The sequence below is a fragment of the Borostomias antarcticus genome (assembly GCF_949987555.1).
Source record: "Borostomias antarcticus genome assembly, chromosome: 24".
Lineage (NCBI taxonomy): Eukaryota > Metazoa > Chordata > Actinopteri > Stomiiformes > Stomiidae > Borostomias > Borostomias antarcticus.
The window spans coordinates 13,794,131-13,821,557 of record NC_140257.1 but is presented as its reverse complement, the minus strand read 5'-3'; the positions used below and the strand labels follow the sequence as shown (position 1 = coordinate 13,821,557).

The following is a 27,427-nucleotide window of genomic DNA, read 5'->3' as shown; positions in this document are numbered from 1 at the left end:
GCTCCAATTATCAGGTTCACACTGTAGTTGCTGTGTCATTGGCTTCTGGTCTGTGAACTCTGGCAATAGCAACGGACACCCGAGACGGGGGTCCTATGGAAGCTGGAGAGGACATGTGTCTGCTCGCGTCTGAGGGGTCCTGACGGGCGCAGAGAGCCAGAGGGGCTAGCGTGGCCAGCAGGCTAGGGAGTAGGGGAGACGCCGCTCCAAAACCCGGGACGGTCGGTCTGTACGTGCGCACTGGTAGAAGAGGCAGGGAGAGGAACAAGCGCGGCCATTTTGGATGAGAGAAGTCTGTCTTTCTGCAGCGTGAGGTGGGTGGTGACCTCCCACAAGAACTACAACAACAGGAAGAGTTTATACCCAGACAAGGTCAGACCAGACTGGAGCTTAGACACTCTTCAACTGTCAGACGTTCTACTAAGATACTAAATAACTGTAACAGCAGGGATTTCTGACAATGGGACAAAACCAGTGTGTTGGATACAGAAAATGAACCTTACTGGATTTTACTACATTCAAGTTAGTGATTCTATGAGTTTCTGAAATATGAACCACCTACCTAGAGGATTACATCTTGAATGAATGACACCAGAACCAGTGGATTCTATTATCAGTGACATGCTTAATTACTGTAAACTCATGATCACGGATTATAAAATGCTGGATTGGTGACTGGCATCGGCAAAATAATCAATAAACTACAGCATCAACAAACCGCACCATTTCTGGATTATCAGTCGTATGAAACAAGGTGGGGGTTCGTACACGCAGAGGCAGAAACGGCCTTAAAGAGTCTTTCCTTCTAACTTCGACCCGCTCCGTTCAGTCTTGATCCAGATCGCCCCGCGGTTCCAGATGTTTCTGAACACCGTCCTGGTGGTGGTCACCAACCTGGCGGCTGGGTTGCTCGGCCACGCCTCCTTCCGTCGTCACTTCCACCTGCTGCTGACCTGCTGCCTGGTGATGTTCGGCCCCGCCCTCAGCCTCTGGGTGTCTCAGTATAGCATCTTCGCCAAGCCCAACCACTTCCTTTACAGGTGAGACCCACTTCCTGTCACCTGACTCACGGTCTATCCCAAAAACAAATCCCTCGGCTTCCAAAGCCTACGGACAGAGATCTGGGGGGGCTAGGCCTGAATGCCTTTCTAAGACTTTTAAAGATTTTAAAGATTTTTTTAATGCCACTTGGAGAGTAATGTAAGGCAAAAAAGGTCAAAGAGTTAAAAGCTGACAAAGAGGGATAGAAGTAGATTATTAATTCAGCCTTTATTTATCCAGACCCAGATACTGTAGCAAGCGGATCTGGGCCATATACAGGCCAGATCTGGCCCATATATGTCCCAGAATCATTACACATCCGCTTGCTATCTGGGGAAGGTCTCATTGAGATGAAAGTCTCTTTTGCAAGAGAGACCTGTCAGGGTAGCAGCAGTAGACCTATAGAATAGTTACAGTAAACAATACATTAAAAACACAGACACAGCTATTCAGTCTGGACTAAAACATAGCATCTCAAAAACACTTACAGTAGCCTACATCCCTCTGTTACAGTATCTTGTTTGAGATTTTTAAAATCACCCAGAGATTCGGGAATACTATTAGCTGTTGCTGGCTAAGCCTTTTTAGAGGTGGCTTTACAGGTATCTTGTTATATCGCCTTTAACCTATTTTTTTCATAGTGAAATCAGCAGATTACAACATGATTATTATAAGATTACAAATATTTGAAACTGAATGGGCATCACATTGACATGGTTATTAAGGAGCCTAATAAAAAAGTCCTTTGAGCAATGAATTTAAGGCCTTGAATTGACATACTCTAATTTACATATTAGCCTACATAGCCTACACTAAGACTTTTTAAGGACCCGGGGATGCTTGTTCTTAGAATCTGTTGTCTTGGTATTTTATTCTGCATTATTCACCAGCAGTGTCTCCTCACTAGCAGAGTCTTTGGTACCGACCCTCTGCTGCTCTCTGCTCCTCCAGGATGTTCTTGAGGTCCGGCTGGGGCTGGACCTGCGTCTTCGTTGGCTCGTTCGTCTTCCTCCTCTCCTTCTCCGTCCGCCGCTCCCTCCCTCTCTCCCTCCGCCACCTCTCCAGGCTGGCCGTGGCGGCGGCGCTGTGGCTGGCCGTCCGCCGCCTGCTGGGGCTCCTGGAGAACGCCACGGGGAGCTGCTACGAGCCCCTGGAGGGCCAGCCCCCGCTGCTGCTGCTGCGGGAGGGGGAGAGCAAGGCGGCGTGCCTGGGCTCCGGGCTGCTGTGGCGAGGCTACGAGGTCTCCGAGGACACCTTCCTGCTCTGCCTCTGCTGCCTCCTTCTGGCCGAGGAGACGGCGGTGTTCGGGCCCTTCCTGACTCTGGGAGGGGCCTCGGGCGCCCCGCTGCGCCTGCTCTTCCTGTTTTGCGTGCTGCTCCTGGCGCTCTGGGTGTTCCTGTTGCTCTGCCTGCTCGCCTACTTCCCGCAGTTCCCCACGCAGCTGCTAGGGGGCGCTCTGGGGTGCCTGAGCTGGCGGGGGCTCTACCAGGGCTTTTACCGCCTGGGGCCCAGCTGGTACTGCCCTGGGAGGCCCGGAGTGGGCCTGCTAACCACCAAGTCTGGGGCCAAGAATGGGGAGGCCAGTTAAAACCATGCGCCCCCTTCACTCCCTGGTGATGTCACCCTCCTGGTTATAGACCTTATTCCTATGAGGATAAGAGACTTTTAATAGACTGAGAGGCCGACTAATTTTGGGTGATTAATGAGCATTCATATGAATGATTGAACATCTATGCAGAAACAAAAACAGTGACGTCCGTTATGAATGTGTCATTAAATCCGACATTTTAAATCATGACTGTTAATGCTTGCTATAATTATTATTCTCTTCTTCTTTGTGTGGGTTAGATGTTATATCCTCTCCCCCCCCCCAGGCTCGGGGCTATCCTTTTACCTCCCCGAGCCTGGGTGAGGGGGTCACCCAGGCTATATATCCGAGCACACCTCCAGGAGCCACGTCACCATTTCGTCATCCACAACCGTAAATTATTACATGCATTTTCAAGTTTACATGTGTAGTCTTAGATACCCAGACCCACGAAAAACACGCGCACCAGGACAGACATTAGATGCGAGTAATACAGTACAGTGCGATATTCTCTGCCAAAAATGTATTTTTCATGATTCTACCTTTCGGACTCAGGGCAAAACAATGTCAGTAAGGGGAGTGAACTTGGACGAATGAACTGCCAGCGACTTTGGCGTCACACTACGTTTTTCCAACAAAACCAAACTCCAGGCCAAACCCCAACCCATCGTTATAGTCAGTCTGGTAGGGGGGTGTTGGGTCACAGGGCAGAGGTGCCAGGCTAGCCTCTCTCCTCCACCTCCAGGTTCGGAGGGGAGGACTTAGATACTTTTTTCTCTTAACCATACAGCATATGCAGCCATTTTCTTTGAATCAACATAGCTTTACGGAGACTTTAAAAAAGAATACTTAACAAAACATGATTTTCCGCAATAATCTTTTAATAAAATTACTTCAAAAGGATTCTGCCATGACTTAGCCATGACTTACAGGTATAAGAGACTGAAAATAATGGATGCCAAAAATTCTATCTTACAAACCCCCATGGATTGAACACCCACCCCACAATCAATACGCAACACAAGCTGTTTAGATGCAGCTTATTGGAAGAAGAGTCATCACATGACCAGTCATACGCATCAGAAGCACAAATCAGAATCCTCCACTTCCTGAACACCTGTACATATCAAATCCACAAAGATACTTCACATTTGTAATGGCAAAAACGTGGGCAGTGAGATATTCCTTCAACGAGAAACTTCGAAACGCATACAACGGGGCACTTCTGAACTCATATATACACACACACACACACAAGTTTCCAACATGTACACGTAGGCATGGAGGGAAGGCGGGATCAGGAGGAGGAGGAGGAGGATGAGGAGGAAGGGGGGATGCTGGAGGTGATGGAGTCCAGCGGCTGCCAGTGACAGGTCATGAGGGCGTCGTACAGCTCCTCGCTGCGCTCCATGTAGTCCCTGTTCAGCACATCCACGTCCAGGGGGGGGTTGGGCTCTGAGGGGAGGGGACACACGGGAGAGGACATGTCAGCGGCCGGTCATTTATCAACTCGGGCCGTGGCGGCAGCTAAGGGTCGTAGGGTGAGGGAGGGCCGGATTAGGGCAGAGTCCTGCGGTTCCCCTTCAAGCCGGCCTCTGACACAACGGCAGACATGGATATTAAGCGGGTTTAGAAGGGGATTCTATTGTATTGTAGCTGCCAATTTGGATTTCAACGCGAAACAGTGAGACACATTTCTTGAGGGAGCGGAGAGACAACCGAGCCCTGCTCACTCAACAGAGTTAAGAGTTGGGAGACACGAGGAGAGGGTGTCATGTAGAACAGTGTGTCATGTAGAACAGTGTGTCATGTAGAACAGTGTGTCATGTAGAACAGTGTGTAATGTAGAACAGCGTGTCATGTAGAACAGCGTGTCATGTAGAACAGCGTGTCATGTAGAACAGGGTGTCATGTAGAAGTGTGTCATGTAGAACAGCGTGTCATGTAGAACAGCGTGTCATGTAGAACAGCGTGTCATGTAGAACAGTGTGTCATGTAGAACAGTGTGTCATGTAGAACAGTGTGTCATGTAGAACAGAGGGTCATGTAGAACAGTGTGTCATGTAGAACAGTGTGTCATGTAGAACAGTGTGTCATGTAGAACAGTGTGTCACGTAGAACAGTGCGTCACGTAGAACAGTGTGTCACGTAGAACAGCGTGTCACGTAGAACAGCGTGTCATGTAGAACAGCGTGTCATGTAGAACAGCGTATCACGTAGAACAGCGTGTCATGTAGAACAGCGTGTCATGTAGAACAGCGTATCACGTAGAACAGCGTGTCATGTAGAACAGCGTATCACGTAGAACAGCGTGTCATGTAGAGCAGTGTGTCACGTAGAACAGTGTGTCATGTAGAACAGTGTGTCATGTAGAACAGCGTGTCATGTAGAACAGCGTATCACGTAGAACAGCGTGTCATGTAGAACAGCGTGTCATGTAGAACAGCGTGTCATGTAGAACAGCGTGTCATGTAGAACAGTGGGTCATGTAGAACAGCGTATCACGTAGAACGTGTCACATAGAACAGCGTATCACGTAGACAGGCTGGTGGTGCTGGTGAGGCAGGAGGAGAAGTGAGACGTTACCTTCTGCTGGCTCGTCCTCAGTCTCCTCAGACTCCTGGGTTTGCTGGAAGATTGGACAGACAACAGAAGACAGGTCAGAAGACATTTTCAACGCTGTTCCATCCTTCCTTCTGTTCCAATAGCAGAGGTGTATAAAAACTGCACAAGCCGATTTCCTCTATGTTTTTTAGAAGTAGACACAGTATTTGAGTTGAATTGAGGTTGCAATTTGCATTTGCAAATTCAAGCAACATTTCAAACCCCCAAATCATACACAAATATAAAGTATTTGAAACTCTCATTTTACTCCTAATTAGAACAATTTCTATGACAGTCCCACTAGCAGTGAAGTATGTCAACCTGCCATCACCTCAGGGACAGCCAGTGGAACAATGTGTCATCTACATTTGATTCGTTGTTAATGAATGTTTGATTCATTGCTACCAATGAGAGAGTGAGAGAGTGAGTGAGTGAGTGAGTGAGTGAGTGTGAGAGAGAGAGAGTGTGAGAGAGAGAGAGAGACAGAGACAGAGACAGAGACAGAGACAGAGACAGAGACAGAGACAGAGACAGAGACAGAGAGAGAGAGAGAGAGAGAGAGAGAGAGAGAGAGAGAGAGAGAGAGAGAGAGAGAGAGAGAGAGAGAGAGAGAGAGAGAGAGAGAGAGAGACAGACAGACAGACAGACAGACAGACAGACAGACAGACAGACAGACAGACAGACAGACAGACAGACAGACAGACAGACAGACAGACAGACAGACAGACAGACAGACAGACAGACAGACAGACAGACAGACAGACAGACAGACTGAGTGAGTGAGTGAGTGAGTGAGTGAGTGAGTGAGTGAGTGAGTGAGTGAGTGAGTGAGTGAGTGAGTGAGTGAGTGAGTGAGTGTGAGAGAGAGTGTGAGAGAGAGAGACAGACAGAGACAGAGAGCGAGAGTCACCTCAGCTGCTCCGGTCATGTCAGTGAGCATAGGCGGCACGCCCATGGGCGGCGGCGGTCCCATCATGCCTTGCGACCCCGGGGGAGGGTATCCGTAGGGGCCGTAGTTGTAGCCGTAGCCGTTGTTGTAGCCGCTGTTGTAGCCGTTGTACTGGTCGTAGCCCCACTGGGGGTAGTAGTTCTGCCCCGGCTGCTGGTAGTACTGCTGCTGCTGGTAGTTGTTATGGTAACCGTGGTTCTGGCCTTGGTAGTTATTCATCTTCTGGCTGGAGACACGGGACCGGAGCGAGAGGGGGAGGGTTCAACCCAGCCCCACACAGAGAATATACGTCAACACTGAGCTGAATATTAACCGGACACTACCACACCAACTGATCTATAAACGAACCATGGCTAGGAGCGGCGGCATCTACAATAACACCACCATTCCCTAGTGCTGGGTTAAAGGTTCATTACATAATTCTTAGCAGATGCGCAGGGGGTGGTTTAGATGATGAACAGAGCAGGGCTTCTCTCAAATGCATCCCTGCTTCCTTGGAAAGTCCACTGGTCTTACACGACTAGAAAAGTGAACAGCTGTGTACTGATTCACAAACTCGCATATCCACTCAGGGAGGGCTGACAGTGGGGAAGGTTGAGTTTCTCTAGAGACCTCTTAAGTAGGGGTCTAGTACTCCTACCTCTTGTTGACGGCGATGCTGAGTCTGATGGGCTTGCCTCCCAGGCCGGAGGAGTTCTGGCACTCCTCTATCGACGTCTTCTGCTCATTCTCGTCCCCGAACTTCACGAAGCCGTAACCTCTGCGAGGAGCAAGCACAGTTCCGAGACCCTTAGTGCCGCCCGGCCGCCACGCTCGCCATCATCACGCTCATCAAATACAGAATAGAAATTAACAAATATGGTATGGTAGAACTGAAACTTGTTTTTTTACTTTACTATGAAGTAGCATCACTTGAATTGTGAGTTGCTCTTGCTTACCCTATATGGGGAAAACAATAGTTTTAGCATAACGGTCAGGAACAAGGTGTTGTTATTCTTTTTGGAAATTAGACCAGTGGTGAAACCCGTACAACACATATGTGCACACACACCAACACAACCCTAACACACTGTTCCACTGTCCCTTCAACACAAACGCCACCCACTGACACGTTGAGCTAGAAAATGTCGACAAGGTATTTTAAATGGAACTGAATCGTCCGCTTAACCCATCGAAGATAAACAAAGAAATTGTTCAGTTGGAGTTGGTAATAGGGAAAATTCCCTCAAGAGACTGAATATAAATCTGGATGTTAATAAGAACTGTTCCAAACAGTTCACAGACTAGAACTGAGTTTAACCGGTCCATACCTGGAATTGCCGAACTGGTCTGTGACCACTTTGGCTCCCTTGCAGGACGGGTACTTCTTGGAGAAGAACTGGTGAAGCTGGTAGTCGTCCACCTCTGAAGATAGATCCCCCACAAAGACGGAGAACTCCGGGCTGGAGACGCCAGAGGGGAGAGGACATCACCACCGTGATCACAGACTGACTGACTGACTGACTGGCAGATGAACAGCGGCTTTCTAAAGATCAAGTGTTTTAATAATAATAACTTTCATTTATATAGCGCCTTTCATAAAACCCAAGGTCGCTTTACATAGGGGCATAACAGACAAGAGACAAACATGGTAGACAGAGACACACAACATTAAGAAACGGAAGCTAGAGGTCAAAGGCCATGTTAAAGAGGTTTTACCACCGCTAGCGCTACGGTAGCGAGTGAACTACCAACGAGGAAGAGATGATAGCTGCTTACCCCGCCTCCGGCCTCTTCCCGTAGGTTGCATAGTTTAACTTAAACTTCCTGGGCTGCGCGGGGAGAGAGAGCAGCGGTCAGTGACATCAGAGGGACATGTGCATGTAGTAAGGACTGATATTGCTGGAGAAGAGAGTAGTATTATTGTTGTTATTTGGTGCTTTTTTACATACCTCCACCACCCCGTACAGCCTTTATCCCAATCCTCAGTTAGTTCCTAACAGAGTTTATTCACCGGCTTCAAACAAAGTCATTTTTACAAACAGCCTCAACCACCGTACTCAGCATGTCAGGGAGAAAACGGAGCTCAGTAACTTGGCTGTCAGGTCAGTCAGAGTAACACGCTGGCCCGTCACACCGGACTGTCCTTTTCGGGGGGTTTTTAACCAAAGAAAGGTGGAGGCCAATGCTAGTGAAGCTCCGCTGTCCACAAAGAATATCATATGACAAAGTATATAAAGCTGTCCAAAAGGAGGGAGGTTGTTCCACTTGTATTATATTTGGCAAGTAGCATAAACGTAAGTTAAGAATATTATAATGATAAAGCTTTTGGCTATGTTTATTCATGCTCACCGGATTGGATCCAGGGACGAGCTTCCCGTTCAGTCTGTGGACGCTTCTGTCGACGCTCGCCTCGTCCGCTAGCTCCACGAAGCAGTACCCAGCGGAACCCCTGCAGGACGAGACCGGTCAGACGGACGGGATCGGGGTCACAAGGACAGACAGAGGGACTCGGGCCAGGCACTGACTGACTGACTGACAGACGTGGGGACGGGGCTCACATATGTAGTCAGAGAAAGCACGCACATTCCCCTTATTTCAACAGGTTGAAACATTCTAACTGTCAGTTAGTATCCTATTAATGTATTCAAAATATTGGCCTGTTATTTTATTATTTTTTTATGTTTCTCGTTATTGTTACACAACGTCTGCACTCCTCAGCATGCCAGCAAAGTGAGAAGCCTTCTATCACATTATGTATTTGGAAATGATGAGTTGTTTACTTATTCTATATGTAAATATACAAGATGAGCTCACATTGAACTATGTACTCACCTTTTATAATAGTGTCCACATACATATATATTTTTAGTCCAGTTAAAATGATCTGAATCTTGATTGCATGTCTTAATTATACAATTGACACAGCCTACTTCCTCTCTCTATATATCACCACCCCCTCACTTGTTCTAGGTGATGTAGGCCTACCTAACTAAGACCTTTTAGGTTGAAACGTTGTACCGTGGGAGCATAAAAACAGTGTGTGGATATTATTTTCCACCATTAGAAGACAGGGCTCACTTACCCTGTTACTCTGTGGGTGATTATTTTAACGCCATATGCAGTCTCCCCCATTGTGCTGAAAGCTTGTTTAATAAAATTCTCGTCCATGTACGGGTCCAGCTATACACAAACAAACAAACAAACAAACAAACAAACGAGATTGACATTAGCAACGGCAGGGCACAGCTCCGAGAGGTTCCACGAGTTATGGATGTAACAAAGTAACGTTAGCCCGTTCATTTGTGTCTTGTAGTCGCAATTGTGGGTCCCCACTGAGCAAAGACACGTCTAAAAGACGTCTTTTAGATGTCTTTTTTGTCTTTTTCGGACGTCCAAAGACATCCAATTAGGAGCCATAATGAAAGTTTTTTTAGACGTTCAGACATTGAACCCGTTTTGCACGTCCACAGACGTCTTAGAGGGGTCCAAGCCAGACGTCTTAGAGGGGTCCAAGCCAGACGTCTTAGAGGGGTCCAAGCCAGACGTCTTAGAGGGGTCCAAGCCAGACGTGTGAATATTGAGGGGTCCAGCAGACGTCTTAGAGGGGTCCAAGCCAGACGTGTGAATATTGAGGGGTCCAGCAGACGAACACACGGGGTTCAGGACCGACGGACGTTATTAAGACGTGAACGTCTCCCTGACGTTGTGTGTTTGCTGGGTCAGTCAGACTTGGGCCAAAAGATCGCGCTGCATGTGTGGAGTCAATTTAATCAGACAGTTAGGTTAGATAACGTGTTTCTGTCTGAGATCGTTATCTAATTTACCAAACGATCGTCACGACGTAACGTCCAACCATATCTCGCTTAACGTCAGCTACCCATATCAATAAAACCCACACAGTAGGTTATATATAGGTTATATTCATACCGTCTAATTGTAATTCGCAGCATTTAATTTATTCTACCTAGTTTGCGTAAATAGCTCATGTTATTCGCATGTTAGTGAGTGATAGTGTGGGCTAGTGTTAGCTAGCCTAGCTAACTGAGCTAGCGATGACTCACTGATGGGCCTGCTGCGTTGCGCAACCAACATTAGCAAGCTGGTTAACTAGAAAACCGTTTAAAACCGTTTAAAACAGACACACTCACATCCCCCATCCAGAGGCTCGTCATTCTGTTGAACATCTTGGCGGTATTTTGGCGAACGTGGGTCCAAAAAACGCGTTGTAGGTCAGGATGTAACCTGGTCCGGGCTGGATGAGGAGGACTGGTCAAGAGACAACTCTTCCTTGTTGTCTCACAGTAAAGGCACGGTAGCGAAGTTGCCAAATTATATCCCCCTATGAAGGTACCTATAACCCCCGATATGAGGCTGCCGGCTTACACCGTTTAGCATTTTGTTATCAATGAACTCACTGTTCACACAATTTGTGTTTTTATACAACATTTGATCCACGGTTGGTATCTTGTTCAATCGTTCAAATTAACGCATGTATAAGGCAGGGAATGGTTGATTTCGCCACTTGAGGGGAAACGTTGATTCTCAGTTTAGAGTGTAATGTCAACAATACACCTCAAGATTCAAGATCCGTTTACTCGCCATGTACAGTACATGGTTTATACACTAGGATTTGACTAGGGTAATGACTAGTATAATGGCATACGAGGTGCAAGTGGCCCTGCATTGGATGAAAACGACATAGGACAGGGTGCAGGACAGCAGGACAGTGTAAAAGCATGGCAGTATGCAATACAAAACAATACTCAACCAGACTTGGGTTGGGTAGGGTTTATGTGTGTAAATATTAGCTGTAATAACGCACCAACCCCTAGCCAGACAGAGTCGTAAACATTGTTAGTATTTTTAATTTGTAAAGCTACTGCCAGCTATTAGCACGGCGGCGGTACCACTTAACGTCAGGATCCTGTCATTCAATCAGGAACATTTGAGTAGCTGCACAAAAATACAACGGACAGATTGAAAGAAAAACATAGTTCGTAGTTTTTTTCTGAGAATAAAAAATAAAAAATAAACTGTGTTTATTTTATTATTTTAAAAAATCAATTTTATTTAGCACATGATCCATTTTTATTGTTTACTTCAGATCTGTGCTTCTTACGTCACATTCTCCCCGAGTCCCGCCCGGACTGTTTAACTGTTACAGAGACTCACGGGTCCTACACAGCTACGCTGTTACTTCAGTGCCAAACTTCCCTTCTTACTTATATCTCTCCACGCACATTCATTTAATCGAAAAGGGAAGAGATTGTGGTGAAGATGGGAGTGCCGAAATTTTACAGATGGATTTCGGAGCGATACCCTTGCCTTAGCGAAGTTGTCAAGGAACACCAGGTATGATATCGACTGCTGACAAGACTGGCTAACGTTAGCTAGCTAGCTAGGTAGGAGGAAGCAAGCTACCGTTAGCTAGCTAGGTAGGTAGGAGGAAGCAAGCTAACGTTAGCTAGCTAGGTAGGTAGGAGGAAGCAAGCTAACGTTAGCTAGCTAGCTAGGTAGGAGGAAGCAAGCTAACGTTAGCTAGCTAGGTAGGTAGGAGGAAGCAAGCTAACGTTAGCTAGCTAGGTAGGAGGAAGCAAGCTACCGTTAGCTAGCTAGGTAGGAGGAAGCAAGCTAACGCTAGCTAGCTAGCTAGGTAGGAGGAAGCAAGCTAAACATAGTAGGCCGAGGTTCACCTCCACGTAACAGCTTGTCTTCGGCTACCTGCCATTCAGTAAACACAGCATTGTCAGTGTGGCTCTCGTCCTAATCTGTAGTTTGCGAGTATCGCCCGCAAAATGAAAGTGCATTTGTCAATCTACTCTGTAGACTCTACTGTTCGCTAAAGCTAACAGGCTAACGAGGCTTAGTTCAACTGATCTGCTTTGTTCTGTTCGTGAAGCAAAGAGAACTTTCCAAGCTAAACAGTTAGTCAGCGACCAGCCAGAATAACAGATTGTGCTTCTTTTGTATAATAAAACGGACACACCGTTTTAACCGTTTTTCCACAGTATAGTGTGTAATCCGACGTTTAGTTTACTAATTAGACATCTGAATCTATCTTTTAATACTTGTCTTGCTGCCAATTTCGTGACCTTTTTCATCACATTCCTCTATCAACGCCATTGTTCTGAGTCATGTAATGTTTGAAATCCACACTAGAGGCCATCCTGACCTCGGGACTTCACTTTCAGTTTCTCTCCGCAGATCATTTTGGACCTCCCCCTATCTCGAACGATTTTACTCCGATTAGGTTTTGACCGGGCCAGTCAGAGACTGGGGTTTGACTGCTGTTCTGCCTCCCAGTAGAACGTAGCCCCTGATTGGTTACTGTAATCGATGTGTGCCTTTTGCCTCTGGCAAAACAGAGGCCCAGTCCAAATGTCCACCCTTACGGACTCACAGACTTTGAGGCGCGTTCACGCTAAGTGCATGAGGGCTTAGGGCTGTCCCATTGTCAAATTGATAAGTGCACGAGGGCTCTCTGGCAGACATTTTGAGCCCTTTATGCCCCCTTACCGTAAGTCTGCACTTATGCAGACTTTTCCTAAGGGAATTACCCACAGTTCATATCGTTGTGATGTGAAACACAGGGTTATCTGAAGAACGGCCAATAAACAAGCACAGACAGATCAACCAACCCTAACGTTCACGTTACAAAACAAAAAATGTTTTCATGTGTTCAGCTTGCTTATCTGCACAAATAGCCTTATAATTTTGGTTTCAATATTTTTACGTATAAGTTATCAACCCCATGGGTTTGTATAATTTGATTTGTTTGAAAATATGTTGGCTATGGCTATGAATTACATCGATTTCTCTTGCCCTGAATCATATGATTCCCCAGTTAAAAGCTGCATGACATTAATCATCCATCTCGGTACAGTGTTCTTTGAATTGAGATTTCCAATATAAATATGGAAACGTTTATGAGGTGCAGAAATGTGTGTTGTCATTCTTGAGTAAATACACTTTTGTATTCATCACAAACAAGAATCACAGGCAGTAATGTAGTTCACTTATGACCACAAATTGAAATGATTTCAACAAGTTAAACAGAATTGTTTTGAGGGTAACACAGAGGGTTGTGATAATGTAAAGGGGATTTGACTCAGTCCAAAATGAATTTACATGTAGGCCTACAAGAAAAACATCACGTAAAATTGAAAAGTAAAATAAAAAGTCCCACACCCACAATAGTAAGAAATATGTTTTGACGTCAACGTAACGTGATGTCGCAAGTGCGGTCCCATTTTTTTTTAGACCATTTCAAGCCCTTGCAGCCTCTCGCACACCACCACTTTACTAGGTGACGTCAATAAGTCTGTGAGTGCTCAGGGCTTGAGGGTTTAGTGTGGACATTGAGACTGGGACAGACTCCCGAGTCCAAAGGCAGTGTTAATGTTAGTAGAATAAACACAGCTATAAGTGTAGTTATTACAGAAGTAGACTCAATAATTAAACAAGAACATGAGTATGCTTTAGCAGAGTTTCTCAGAGGAAAAGACATTGGATTTGGCAAAAGTTTTGTTATGCTGACTGGCTGAAGAAGTTAGTATGTCAAGGCTGATTGGCTGAAGGAGTTAGTATGTCAAGGCTGATTGGCTGAAGGAGTTAGTATGTCAAAGCTGATTGGCTGAAGGAGTTAGTCTGTCAAGGCTGATTGGCTGAAGGAGTGAGTCTGTCAAGGCTGATTGGCTGAAGGAGTTAGTCTGTCAAGGCTGATTGGCTGAAGGAGTTAGTCTGTCAAGGCTGATTGGCTGAAGGAGTTAGTCTGTCAAGGCTGATTGGCTGAAGGAGTTAGTCTGTCAAGGCTGATTGGCTGAAGGAGTTAGTCTGTCAAGGCTGATTGGCTGAAGGAGTTAGTATGTCAAGGCTGATTGGCTGAAGGACTTAGTTCGTCAAGGCAGTTACTCCCACCCACTGAAATCGTCCGAGATGGGGGGAAGTCCAGACCGATCTGTGTAGAGAAGCTGAAAGTGAGCTCGCTAGATCAGGACGGTCTCACAAGGCTACATCCACATCTCCCTCTGTGATAAACCTAGTTCACTGCACTCTAGTTCATTCCTCACTATGCTGAAAAGGCAATATGATACCGCAATGCCATATGGTCTATGGTCATAGAGCACTCACTCTTCACTCAAAAAATTACCAGAGTGAGTCAGTGAAGTGATGTGAGTTAGTGAAACGTTATTAAACTAGTTAATGAAAAATAAAAAATAAAAATAACTTCAATTTGGGGAAGTTGTCAGTCTGGGACAGTTGAAAGTAGAATTTGGGACAGTTGCAGGAGACTGAGGGAAAAAGTTAATTTTGAGCCTTGTTGCCAGGAAGTGACTGATATATTAGCCCAGAGTACATTTTCCGCTGACTTTTTGTCAGTTGCATTTTTTCAAAATTTGGCTTCTGCTTTCTGTGTTCTCCAAAAGTGCCTACCCTAGCTTTTAAACTACAGCCAAATATCACAAATGATTCGATCATGACCTTTTTGCCTTTTTGATATTCAATAACCCTCCCCCCCCCCCACACACACACAGATTCCGGAGTTTGACAACCTCTACCTGGACATGAATGGGATCATCCACCAGTGTTCCCACCCTAACGACGAGGATGTCCACTTCCGCATCTCGGAGGAGAAGATCTTTGCCGACATCTTCCACTACCTGGAGGTCCTGTTCAGGATCATCAAGCCCATGAAGGTGTTCTTCATGGCCGTGGACGGAGTGGCGCCGCGCGCCAAGATGAACCAGCAGAGAGGACGCAGGTTCAGGTGGGCCTGGATGGATGGATGGATGGATGGATGGATGGATGGGTGGATGGGTGGGTGGGTGGATGGGTGGGTGGGTGGATGGATGGATGGATGGATGGATGGATGGATGGATGGGTGGAGTGATGTACTGACTAATAACGAATGTTGTGGGCTATTCTATTCCTTTCTACTGTGTTTCTATTCAGGTCCGCTAAAGAGGCCGAGGACAAGATAAAGAAAGCTCTGGAGAAAGGGGAGGTTCTTCCCACTGAGGCTCGTTTCGACTCCAACTGCATCACCCCAGGTATGAAGATACTATCTATCTATTATATAAGTATCTAATTATACTCAAGAATTCACATATAAATAAAACGTGAAGTTAAAATGTATAATTTCAATGACCAGTTACGTTTGAATATCACCACGCCAATCACATCCGTTGGTGTTGAGACAAATGTGTTCGGCTAACGTAGCTAGCGAACATTCCCACGTATCTCATGTATTTGGGAAGGTCGTCCTCTGATTTTTTTTAACAATCAAAAGTGGGCCTTAAGTTACCGAAGCTTGAGACCCCCTGTTCTACACTCATCTGCCCCAGAGATTCCATTATCCGCTCATTTCCATTTTTTAAACCGGAAAAATCACACAGATAATATTTAACCGGAAATTTGTCCGGAACGTTGAAATCTTCCAGGACACGTGGACCGGCATCAATGTTCCCGTACCCCCCTACTCGTACATCCCTCCCTCCCTCCCTCCATCCATCCCTCCCTCCCTCCCTCCCTCCCTCCCACCGTCCCTCCCTCCCTCCCTCCCTCCATCCCTCCCTCCCTCCATCTATCCATCCCTCCCTCCCTCCATCTATCCATCCATCCATCCATCCCTCCCTCCCTCCCTCCCTCCCTCCCTCCCTCCCTCCCTCCCTCCCTCCCTCCCTCCCTCCCTCCCTCCCTCCCTCCCTCCCTCCCTCCATCCCTCCGTCCATCCCTCCATAGAGGCCTGGTGTGTGAGTGAAGCCTCCTCTCTCTCTCCTCCTCTAGGAACCGACTTCATGGCCAGACTACAGGAGCAGCTCAAGTACTTTGTTAACAGCAAAGTGTCCACAGACCGGAACTGGCAGGGCGTCAACGTCTACCTGTCAGGGCATGAGGTGTGTGTGTGTGTGTGTGTGTGTGTGTGTGACTGTGTGTGTGTGTGTGTGTGAGACAGTTTTCTGCATTTACACATTTATGTACAGTATGTGAAGCTGATGTGTAAAGGGTTAGTTACAGTTATTTTTTCAAAATGCAGGTACAGTATATACAGTATATATGGTAAAGTACCGTTTTCAAAACTCTAGTACCGCGGTACCGGTATACCGGGCAACACTAGTTAGGACTAGAGATGTAACGGTATGAAAATTAAATTATAGTGACCAAAATGATCACGGTTATCAGTATTATCATGTTAATGTTAAAATGAGCTGAAAATGTTCAAAAACGACTTAAATCATTTCACCAAGTTTTATATTGAAAACCACAAATAGAATTTGCAGCACCCTGCACTTTTTGTTTGCATAAACATGAAAAGAATGCGTCTTGGAGACTATTGCTAACTTGGTTGATGGTGGGCTGTATTTAAAAGTGGGGAAATCAAACATGGTTTTAATAATTTTATTGTGATAAATTGAATTGGATTTCATCATGGTTTATCATTATACTAGTTATCGTTACATCCCTAGTTAGGACTGTACGTTGTGATTCACCTGCATGTGTCCACGCCTCCAGACTCCTGGAGAGGGAGAGCACAAGATCATGGAGTTCATCCGTTCAGAGAACGCCAAGCCCAGCCACAACGCCAACACACGCCACTGCCTCTACGGCCTGGACGCCGACCTGGTGAGGGTCTAAGAGAGGCTGTGTGTGTGTGTGTGTGTGTGTGTGTGTGTGTGTGTGTGTGTGTGTGATTAGATGGATGTAATGGTGTGTGTGTGTGTGTGTGGTTAGGTGGATGTAATTATGTGTGTGTGTGTTTGTGGTTAGGTGGATGTAACGTGTGTGTGTGATTAGATGGATGTTATGGTGTGTGTGTGTGGTTAGGTGGATGTAATTATGTGTGTGTGTGTGTGTTTGTGGTTAGGTGGATGTAACGTGTGTGTGTGCGTATGTGTACGGTATATGCTTCATATGATCTTCTAACCTCTCATGTTCTTCAGATCGTGTTGGGACTTACCAGTCACGAACCACACTTCTCTCTTCTCAGAGAAGAGGTGCGCTTCGGAGGGAAGAAGAACCAGAAAAGGTGTGTGTGTGTGTGTCTCTTCTGTCTTAGACCTGTGGGAGACAGAATGAGTTTATACCTAGTATTTCTCTGTTCTCGTCTAGTTTTTACCCAGTATTAATCTGATCTGGTCTAGTATTTATCAGTAGTTTCATAGCTAGCATTTCTCTGTTCTGGTCTAGTGTTTTGTTGTGATTTGATTTGTGTCTCTGTGTTAACTCATCATCACTCATTATCAGCCCTTTCATAGCTAGTATCTCTCTGTTCTCTGCAGGATAACGGCCCCAGAGGAGACCACCTTCCACCTGCTGCACCTGTCGCTCATGAGGGAATACATCGACTACGAGTTCTCAGGCCTGAAGGTGAGACACACACATTTTTAGATTGAATATACATCTGTACGGTATTACTGGGTGGCCTGCTGACGTGCGTGTGTGTGTGTGTGTGCGCGTGCGCGCGGCCTCAGAACAAGATCTCGTTTGAGTACGATCTGGAGCGCGTCATAGACGACTGGATCCTGATGGGCTTCCTGGTGGGCAACGACTTCATCCCTCATCTCCCTCACCTCCACATCAACCACGACGCCTTGCCCCTCCTCTACAGGACCTACATCAACGTGCTGCCAACAGTGGGGGGTGAGTCCACACACACACACACACACGCGCGCGCGGAGCGGCGACCGTGGCTGTTGCGGCCGCTTCACGACACCTCCTTCGTTTTTTTTAAAGTTATTTTTTTAACCCGACTGAAACTTTGCCCTCTGACCCCCAGGCTACCTGAACGAGAACGGCCACCTGAACATGGCCAACTTTGAGAAGTACCTGGAGAAACTCTCCGAGGTGAGGCTCTCTCCCTCCCCCCCTCTCGCCGCAGGCCCCTCCCTCCTCCCCTCGGAGAAATAACCGGATTGGTCACGGCTGCGCAGAGGAGCGCGCGTTTCCACCAATCACGTCGGGCCGTAGATCACCTCAGGGGCCGGGCGGGAAGGACGGTTCCATTTTTTTGAGAAACCGAACCGGTCACCTTTGCTTACGCTCTCTCATCCTCTGTTGTGCTCCTCCTCTCCTCTCCTCCCCCCCTCCTCCTCTCCTCTCCTCTCCTCCCCTCCTCCCTCCCCCCCTCCTCCTGTCCTCCCCTCCTCTCCTCCCCTCCTCCTCTCCTCCCTCCCCCCCTCTCCTCTCCTCCCTCCCCCCCTCTCCTCTCCTCCCTCCCCTCGTCCTCTCCTCCCCTTCTCCTTCCTCCCCCCCTCACCTCTCCTCCCTCCCCTCCTCCTTTCCACCCCTCCTCCTCTCCTCCCTCCCCTCCTCCTCTCCTCTCCTCCCTCCCCTCCTCCTCTCGTCCCCTCCTCCCCTCCTCCTCTCCTCCCCTCCTCCTCTCCTCCCTCCTCTCCTCTCCTCTCCTCCCTCCCCCCCTCTCCTCTCCTCCCTCCCCTCCTCCTCTCCTCCCCTCCTCCTCTCCTCCCTCCCCTCCTCCTCTCCTCCCTCCCCGCGTCTCTCCCCCAGTTTGACCGGGAGCACTTCAGCGAGGTGTTTGTGGACCTGAAGTGGTTCGAGAGCAAGGTGGGCAACAAGTACCTGAACGAGGCGGCGGGGCTGGCGGCAGAGGAGGAGGCGGGGCTTCTCACACAGTCCAGGAAGAAGGACCGGGTAGGAGGGCCACACACCTACACACTGGGGCTGAGAGGTCTCCATATATACTAGGGCTGAGAGGTATCCATACACACTAGAGCTGAGAGGTATCCATACACACTAGGGCTGAGAAGTATCCATACACACTAGAGCTGAGAGGTCTCCATACACACTAGGGCTGAGAGGTCTCCATACACACTAGGGCTGAGGGGTATCCATACATACTAGGGCTGAGAGGTGTCCATACATACTAGGGCTGAGGGGTATCCATACATACTAGGGCTGAGAGGTGTCCATACATACTAGGGCTGAGGGGTATCCATACATACTAGGGCTGAGGGGTATCCATACATACTAGGGCTGAGGGGTATCCATACATACTAGGGCTGAGGGGTATCCATACATACTAGGGCTGAGAGGTCTCCATACATACTAGGGCTGAGAGGTATCCATACATACTAGGGCTGAGGGGTATCCATACATACTAGGGCTGAGGGGTATCCATACACACTAGGGCTGAGAGGTATCCATACACACTAGGGCTGAGGGGTATCCATACATACTAGAGTCGAGATGTATCCATACATATTAATAATAATAAAAAGAATAACTTTCATTTATATAGCGCCTTTCATAAAACCCAAGGGTATCCATACATACTAGGCTTCAGAGTTATCCATACATACTAGGGTTGAGCAGTATCCATACTTACTAGGGTTGGGCAGTATCCATACTTACTAGGGTTGGGCAGTATCTGTACTTACTAAGGTTGAGCTGTATCCATACTTACTAGGGTAGGGCTGTATCCATACTTATTAGGGTTGGGCAGTATCCATACTTACTAGGGTAGGGCTGTATCCATACTTACTAGGGTTGTGCGGTATCCATACTTACTAGGGTAGTTCTGTATCCAAAGTCCCCAAATTAATCAGCGCTACACCATTTCACCGTTTAAAGACTGTCTGGAGGACCTGGCTGGTCCCCCAGGATACCTTATCACCACCCAACCCTGATACACGGGTCCCTACATTTACACAAAAACACATGACATTCATATACAGCGTGCACTAAACATGAGTGTGTGTTTTCATTTGTGTGTGTGTGTGTGTGTGTGGGTGTGTGTGTGTCTGTGAGCAGGGGGGCGCTCTGTGTCTGGCGGCGCTTGGCGGGGTCGAGGAGAGGGGCGGAGCCCCGGGCCGGGCGGAGGAGGAGGACGGCGGCGAGGACGACGACATGTTCGAGGCGGAGTTCCGCCAGTACAAGCGCACCTACTACATGACCAAGATGGGCGTGGACGTGGTCTCCGAGTGAGTCCGAGACAGAGGGGACGAGTGGACGAGCGTCGGCCCGACCCTGTTCGAAATGTCACGTTAACTTGGGGATTAGCGCGACTGAATCGAGGACAATAGATGTCTGACATCTTGTTCAGCTCAACCTGTCCATCAACCTGAACTCCCCCCCCTCAACTGCCGATAATATTGTTGTCTGTAGATCAGTCATGCAAAAGTCTGGTGCTCAAATCCTGGCAATTGATTGGTAGCGCCGGAATCCCGACGACACCAATCAGTAACGACTTTCGCGACCAGCCGTTCCCACCCATAGATACGCCCCGCCCATCTAACCTGGGCTAGCATCTCATTTGCTGCTACGACCCGTCACTCTTTCAATTTTGACCCCTAGACCCGCCCTCAAAACACCAGCTTGGGCGGCGAAGTGGCCCAGACTCTATTATGTAGTATGCGGAGCGCAGCGAGTAATATTTGAGTGTGGAGAGAGAGAGACGAGTGCGCGCTCCCACGCCAGAGGCCTGCTAGATCCTGACTGTGTTTGTCGTTCTGCAGCGAGTTCCTGGCCAGCCAAGCGCTGTGCTACGTGGAGGGGATCCAGTGGATCCTGCATTACTACTACCACGGGGTGCAGTCCTGGAGCTGGTGAGTGTGCGTGTGTGTGTGTGTTGTGTGTGTTGTGTGTTGTGTGTGCGTGCGTGTGTGTGTGTGTGTGTGGCTCCCTGCACATGAAAGCCTCCCTTGGCTTCAGAATATTCCGGTACCTGATGCCCGACCCAAGGTCCAAGTACGGTTGCAGCAGCAGCACTAATATATGTGTTCGTTTCACAACGTGGCGTTCCTCCCGTGCGCGGCGCCGGTCCGCGGGGCGACTCACGCGTTCCCTCCCCTGCTGTGTGTGCGGCTGCAGGTACTACCCGCACCACTACGCCCCCTTCCTGTCGGACGTGCGGAACATCGCAGGGCTGAGGTTGACCTTTGACCTGGGAAAGCCCTTCATGCCCTTCGAGCAGCTGCTGGGAGTCCTGCCTGCGGCCAGCAAGGACCTGCTGCCAGAGTGCTACAGGGTAACACACACACACCTAGATACACACACACACACACACACACACTTTCATCTGTCTGTTTCTCTGTCTGCCCATCCTTCCACCCAACCCCTTTTGAGACACACGCACACACACACACACGCACACATACTGCACACCAGTCAAACCTGTTCCCATTGCACTAGCTAAACAGTACAACGTTCATCCTTACACACACACACACACACACACACACACATATACATATACACACTATGGGTGGGGAAAAACATCCCTAAACACACACACAGTCTACATTCTAGGCTGTTCTCTCAACACGTGTGTGACGTTCCTCTGTGTGTCCACAGCACCTGATGACCTCGGAGTTTTCGTCCATCATCGAGTGCTACCCTCTGGACTTCAAGACCGACCTCAATGGCAAGCAGCAGGAGTGGGAGGCTGTAGTGCTCATCCCCTTCATAGACGAGGTACACACACACACACACACACAGGTTTGTTTTTATATCCTTGTGGGGCCCCTTAAACCTAACCGTGAGTCTACAGTTGGTGTGTTCTTGTACTATCTTGAACTATCTTGAAGGGAAAAAAACATACACATACATATAAAGACAAGACAAGGATTATCCAGTGTCATCTGTGTGTAAAATATGAGGTGTGTGTGTGTGTGCGTGTGCGTGTGTGTGTGTGTGTCAGAGGTGCTTGCTGGCTGCGATGGAGCCGTTCAATGACAAGATGAGCAGGGCGGAGAAGGCGAGAAACCGTCACACAGAGTGCGCCGTCTACACCTACGACTCCGAGCTGGACTACCCCTACAACTCCACCCTGCTAGAGTTGTTTCCCAACATCACACACTGCCACGTCAGGTACACACACACACACACACACACACACACACACAGGCCTGAAAATTAACACCTGCCACCGGCCAAATGCAGGTAACATTTCCAATTGGTGACTAGATTTCGGAAGCCTATCTGAAAAAAATATATATACTTGGCAGGTAGATTTTTTTCTTCTACAGTCCCCTTGGCAGGTGACTCACCGTGAGTCAAAAAGTTAATTTTCACCCCTGCACACACACACACACACGCATTCTCACGTACTCATAACACACACACACACTGATATCGCGCACTCGGCACTCATTCTGTGCGGTTAACCTTCCGGGAATGCGATTGGTGGGCTGCAGGCAGACGCCGGTTCCCCTGGACGCGTGGCGCGTGCCGCTGGCCCACGTAGGGCGACGCATCGACAGAGGGGCGCTCTACTTCTGTGGTTTCCCCACCCTGCAGCACATACGCCACAAGGTAGGCCTGGTTCACCCGAAACTCTCTCTCTCTCTCTCTCTCTCTCTCTCTCTCTCTCTCTCTCTAGCCATGTTTCCATCCACACGTTTTATGCAAATTAAGTTATATCGAATTAAAAATGCCTTATGGAAACAGTAAAATTCGATTAAAAGTCATGAAAATTGACAAAGTTTGTACTGTCGGTCTTGTTGGATTTTCTCTTGTTCAATAAAAGGCTTTTGTGATAAATGCTTTATCCGATTTAAAGCTCTAGATGGAAACGCACGTTCACCGGCTTTATTCACATTCATATTTTTAGCGATCCTCACATAAGCCTATTGGACCAGACATTGAGGGTGTTGGCTACCATCTCTCGCTCTCTCGCTCTCTCTCCGTGTCCGAATACCTGTACTAAGTCCATAGCACTTCTATATTTTGCATATCTCTAGTATGCTACATCAAAATTGTCATAGTATGAAGAAATCTAGTATACAGTAAATCCCTGGAACAGTACTACCCCCCCCAAAAAAATAAATCTGTTGCGGTACGTCAGCGTTCAGTTTTCACTAAATCTGTCCGTGATTTTATTTTTTTTATTTTTTTTGCGCAACCTTTCTTAGGTAAATGTTCTTAATGTCAGGATTGAGCTAGCTAAAGGCAGCTTTGTCTTTGTGTGTGTGGTATTTACTCAGTTTGCTGAATCACGATCTATCCAGCTAACTAGAATCATTAGCTCAAATTGGCCCAGTTGCTGGTTAGCGATGAGAAGCAGAATTCCCCCCAAAAAAGAATCCCTCCACAGTTCAAGTCCTGGTCAGGGACCGGACTGAAGAGCATCTGTTGTTCTGCATGTTTTTTTATATTGGGTTCTTTTATGGAGGAAGCCCTTGAGAACACGGGGAGAGCAAACTGGGCACAGAAATACCCGGAGACCTTCTGGCTGTGAGGCGACTACTGAGTGTTTTGGGAGTTCAGTGTCTTGGTCAAGTACACTTCAGCACAATGCGGGGAGCTGGGATGGAACTGGGTGACCCCCAGCTGGCCGCTCTACATGCTGTGTGCTACACGCCCGGCTAGCTCACGATGGATGGATGGATGGATGGATGGGTGGGTGGATGGGTGGGTGGGTGGATGGATGGATGGATGGGGTGGGTGGATGGATGGATGGATGGATGGATGGATGGATGGATGGATGGATGGATGGATGGATGGATGGATGGATGGATCTTATGCGAACCGTGTTCTTCACTTCCGCTGAATGACGATAGTATACGTGAATTATTTATACGTGTTTTCATGGAATAGTACGTACTAAACAGTATGGAGCACGTTTAGTATGCAGTATATGCAGTAATACATACTATTAGTATGCAGTATGGGTATTTGGACACAGCCTCTCTGTCTCTCTTTCCTTGTCTCTGTCTCTCTTGTCTCTGTTTTATGATAAGGGTGGAGTGCTAGTGTTCCAACATCTCTCTCTCTCTCTCTCTCTCTCTCTCTCTCTCTCTCTCAGTTCTTTATTAAGAAGGGTGGAGTGTTAGTGTTCCAGCAGCCCAGCAGAGGAGAGAATATAATGCTGGAGATCATGCCCAGCACAGAGGGGGAGCCGGTGAGAACACACACACGCACACGCACATACACACACACACACACGCATACACAGACACATACAGACACACACACGCATACACAGACACACACAGACACACACACGCATACACAGACACACACGCGCACAGACACACACACGCACAGACACACACACACAGACACACACACAGACACACACACGCATACACAGACACACACAGACACACACACGCATACACAGACACACACGCGCACAGACACACACACGCACAGACACACACACACACACACAGACACACACACAGACACACACGCGCACAGACACACGCACAGACACACACACACACACAGTACCCCACCTTCTCACACATTCACATATCACTCATCCGGACACAGACTCACTGTGAATGATGAAGTCAGTCTCTCTCTCTCTCTCTCTCACACACACACACACACACACACACACACACACACACACACACACACACACACCCTTTATGATGCAGACTGTCTCTCCCCCCCCCAGATTTGTGAAAACGTAGCAGCCGAGGTTCTGGGACGGACCCTTTTCATCAACTGGCCCCACCTAGAGGAGGCCCGTGTCACTGCGGTGTCGGACGGAGAGACCAAGTAAGATCCAAACTGAACCTCCACTTCTACCTGGACTGTCCTCAGCTGGTCGTGTGAATCAGGACAGGGCGTGTCTTTAGTCACATCAACCCCCCCCCTCTCCGCGCCCCCCAGGTTTTCCCTGGACGAGCCGGCGGGGGTGCAGCGCCTGTACCAGGGGGAGTCCCCTCCCCCCACCAAGGTGACCTACCTCAGTGACAAGGAGCAGAAGGACTGGACCAAGGAGGTGCAGGGCCTCATGGAACAGTAAGAGCTCACATTCATACATACAGAGCTGCCCGAACAAGGCCGCCCATTCACCTCCATTCAGTTTGGACTTGGGGCTCAGGAGCCAAAATGTCAGCGGGGAACACAACAGTTCGATGGACTGATACACCACAGGCAGCGTGCGCTAGGGATGCTCCGATCGATCGGCCACCGATTCAAATCGGCCGATTTTCACTCCCAAATGACTCGATCGACGGTCGTCAAATCGGCAGATCGCAAAAGCCGATCTTTTAAGTCTATTCTTACTGGTTAGCTTCACATGGATATAAGTACAGACTTGGATGCTACAAGCTAAATGCTATAGAGTGGTGGGTCAGTTCAGTTCAAAACGTGAAATAGTGACTAACCACAGCAGACGAGGGTGTAAATACAGATCCTGTTGATTGCAACGTTGCTTGATCTCCAGTTGAATAACGTCATGTCAACAGCGTCCAACATCCATTCCAATTGCGAAAGCTTTCTCCCAGGATCTCCTCATACAGCGTTTTTTTCATACAGTCCAAATATCTCAGAGCTGCTGCTGCTAATCACTTGTTAACGAAATCTCTGATCAGCTGTAGTTTAGATATTTTTGCGGTTTAAAATGAGCACAGAGGACACTACTAGTTGGCCCTCAAGCAGAAACAAAACTTATGTCCGGTAGCTTTCTTTCAAGGAATTCCAAAATAAGTCATGTAAAACAAATCAACTTTTTTTTTTTTTTACTCACTTGGCATTGGTCCGAATGGTATACTGTATACTAAAGTATGAAGTATACTCAATCTGATAAACAGAATAATATTTGGAGGGCCTATTCATCAGTTAATAAGTGATAATAATCGGCAACCTTAATCGAAATCTATGCAAGCAAAGACATTGTCATAATATCAATACAATAATATGGGTAAGACCAAAAGAGGAAAAGTCATTTTTTGTGTGTTTAAAATAAATAAATCGGTCAATCAATATCCGATCCTGAGGAAAATAATCGGTGATCGGTATCGGCCCAAAAAATTCCGATCAGAGCATCTCTACTGTGCACTAACAGTTACTGACATCAGAGGACAGACTAAAAGCTGTGGTGACATCACTACAACTACAGCGTTCCCCGTTACGTAGCGCTCTGTGGTTCTTCTGGTACCGTTACAGGGGAAACACAGCTACAACGTTCCCCGTTACGTAGCGCTCTGTGGTTCTGTGGTTCTTCTGGTACCGTTACAGGGGAAACACAGCTACAACGTTCCCTGTTACGTAGCGCTCTGTGGTTCTGCGGTTCTTCTGGTACCGTTATAGGGGGAAACACAGCTCCAGGGTTTCTCTGCTTCTGGGTTCACTAAAGAGCATAAACAAGATGTCCACCCCCCCATCCCTCTTCCACCCCCCCATCCCAGTTTTACCAAGCGGAAGGGCATCATGGTGAACGACACCTACGTGCTGCTGTACGTGCAGCAGCTGACGGGGAGGAAGTACGTCCCCGGGCCCAGCGGACTGGTGCAGCTGGAGAAGCAGTGGGCCAAGCAGCTCCTGGCCTTCCCCTACCAGACGGTGGTCAAGGTAAACGAGCGCGCACACGCACATACATAGACACACACACACACACACACAGGTAACACACTCACACACATGCAGGTACCTGACTCACTCACTCACTCACTCACTCAGATCACACACACACGCAGGTACCAGACACAGGTACCGTACACACACACACACACACACACACGCAGGCAGGTCCCTGACACTCACTCACTCACTCACAGGTACCATACACACACACACACACACAAGCAGGTACCTGACACTCACTCACTCACTCACTCACTCACTCACTCACTCACAGGTAGCATACACACACACACAAGCAGGTACCTGACACTCACTCACTCACTCACTCACTCACTCACTCACTCACTCACTCACTCACTCACTCACTCACTCACTCACTCACTCACTCACTCACAGGTACCTATGCTAACAGGTAGCATACACACACACAAGCTTCACTGTGTGACACAGTAAATAGTGTTGTCGTTCTCTCTCTTTCAGGACATCAAGGTGTTTGACTCGTCCCTCACGCGCTTCAGGACCCTGGAGGAGCTGCTGCCCCCGGGCATCACCGTGTTCATGGTGGGGAACCCCTACTACGGCACCATGGGAGAGGTCTGCATCACTTCCTGTTTCCTCTTCATTTCCTGGTTGGCCCAGGCCAATGAGAATAGAGCAGAGTTGTTTGGTTGGTTGCTGTCCTTGGCCTCCGGGAATCGGCACTCATGATTGTTCCCCCATTGGCTGTCCCAGGTTCAGGAGTCCAGTGATGTCATCAAAGATGGACGGGTGCGAGTGGTCTTCAGTGTGCCCTGTGAGCCTCAGCTAGAAGCCTTAATACAGAACCAGCATGTAAGTACAACACACACGGTGTATACACACACACACACTCTCCTTCTCTCTCACGCGCACACACACGTACACACACACACACACTAACCCCTCCTCTCTCTCTAACAGAAGTACAGTGTGAAGTACAGTCCCGGCTACGTTCTGGCCTC

General features: G+C 48.0%; 3 protein-coding genes across 4 annotated transcripts in view; 2 read left to right on the top strand and 1 right to left on the bottom strand.

Moving 5' to 3' along the window:
• Positions 1 to 858: 858 nt before the first annotated feature.
• On the top strand, positions 859 to 2,629 carry fitm1l (fat storage inducing transmembrane protein 1, like; the record flags this gene model as incomplete). Its single annotated transcript, XM_084458290.1, has 2 exons — positions 859 to 1,040; positions 1,993 to 2,629. The coding sequence occupies 2 exons, from the start codon at positions 859 to 861 to the stop codon at positions 2,627 to 2,629; spliced, it is 819 nt and encodes a 272-aa protein (XP_084314416.1).
• An 860-nt stretch (positions 2,630 to 3,489) lies between these two features.
• On the bottom strand, positions 3,490 to 10,448 carry trnau1apb (tRNA selenocysteine 1 associated protein 1b). The gene is made up of 9 exons (XM_084458005.1): positions 10,313 to 10,448; positions 9,247 to 9,344; positions 8,514 to 8,613; positions 7,941 to 7,993; positions 7,493 to 7,624; positions 6,823 to 6,942; positions 6,144 to 6,408; positions 5,216 to 5,258; positions 3,490 to 4,084 (listed from the first exon to the last, which is right to left on the bottom strand). Exons 1-9 carry the CDS (start codon positions 10,346 to 10,348, stop codon positions 3,927 to 3,929), a joined length of 1,005 nt encoding a protein of 334 aa, XP_084314131.1. The 5' UTR covers positions 10,349 to 10,448; the 3' UTR covers positions 3,490 to 3,926.
• Positions 10,449 to 11,350: 902 nt separating this feature from the next.
• Positions 11,351 to 27,427, top strand: part of xrn1 (5'-3' exoribonuclease 1) — a 27,847-nt gene continuing 11,770 nt past the window's right edge. For both annotated transcript variants that reach the window (XM_084458395.1, XM_084458394.1), the window contains exons 1-23: positions 11,351 to 11,516; positions 14,699 to 14,931; positions 15,117 to 15,214; positions 15,951 to 16,060; positions 16,677 to 16,787; positions 17,105 to 17,190; positions 17,444 to 17,531; positions 17,636 to 17,804; positions 17,941 to 18,008; positions 18,672 to 18,815; positions 19,935 to 20,104; positions 20,639 to 20,728; positions 20,994 to 21,150; positions 21,477 to 21,596; positions 21,823 to 21,992; positions 22,319 to 22,436; positions 23,929 to 24,024; positions 24,532 to 24,635; positions 24,750 to 24,881; positions 26,273 to 26,435; positions 26,928 to 27,041; positions 27,180 to 27,278; positions 27,387 to 27,427. The exon at positions 27,387 to 27,427 is cut by the window's right edge and continues 75 nt beyond it. In XM_084458395.1, coding sequence (XP_084314521.1) covers positions 11,442 to 11,516; positions 14,699 to 14,931; positions 15,117 to 15,214; positions 15,951 to 16,060; positions 16,677 to 16,787; positions 17,105 to 17,190; positions 17,444 to 17,531; positions 17,636 to 17,804; positions 17,941 to 18,008; positions 18,672 to 18,815; positions 19,935 to 20,104; positions 20,639 to 20,728; positions 20,994 to 21,150; positions 21,477 to 21,596; positions 21,823 to 21,992; positions 22,319 to 22,436; positions 23,929 to 24,024; positions 24,532 to 24,635; positions 24,750 to 24,881; positions 26,273 to 26,435; positions 26,928 to 27,041; positions 27,180 to 27,278; positions 27,387 to 27,427 — 2,756 coding nt within the window. In that variant the 5' untranslated portion in view covers positions 11,351 to 11,441. The remainder of the gene's footprint in view (positions 11,517 to 14,698; positions 14,932 to 15,116; positions 15,215 to 15,950; positions 16,061 to 16,676; positions 16,788 to 17,104; positions 17,191 to 17,443; positions 17,532 to 17,635; positions 17,805 to 17,940; positions 18,009 to 18,671; positions 18,816 to 19,934; positions 20,105 to 20,638; positions 20,729 to 20,993; positions 21,151 to 21,476; positions 21,597 to 21,822; positions 21,993 to 22,318; positions 22,437 to 23,928; positions 24,025 to 24,531; positions 24,636 to 24,749; positions 24,882 to 26,272; positions 26,436 to 26,927; positions 27,042 to 27,179; positions 27,279 to 27,386) is intronic.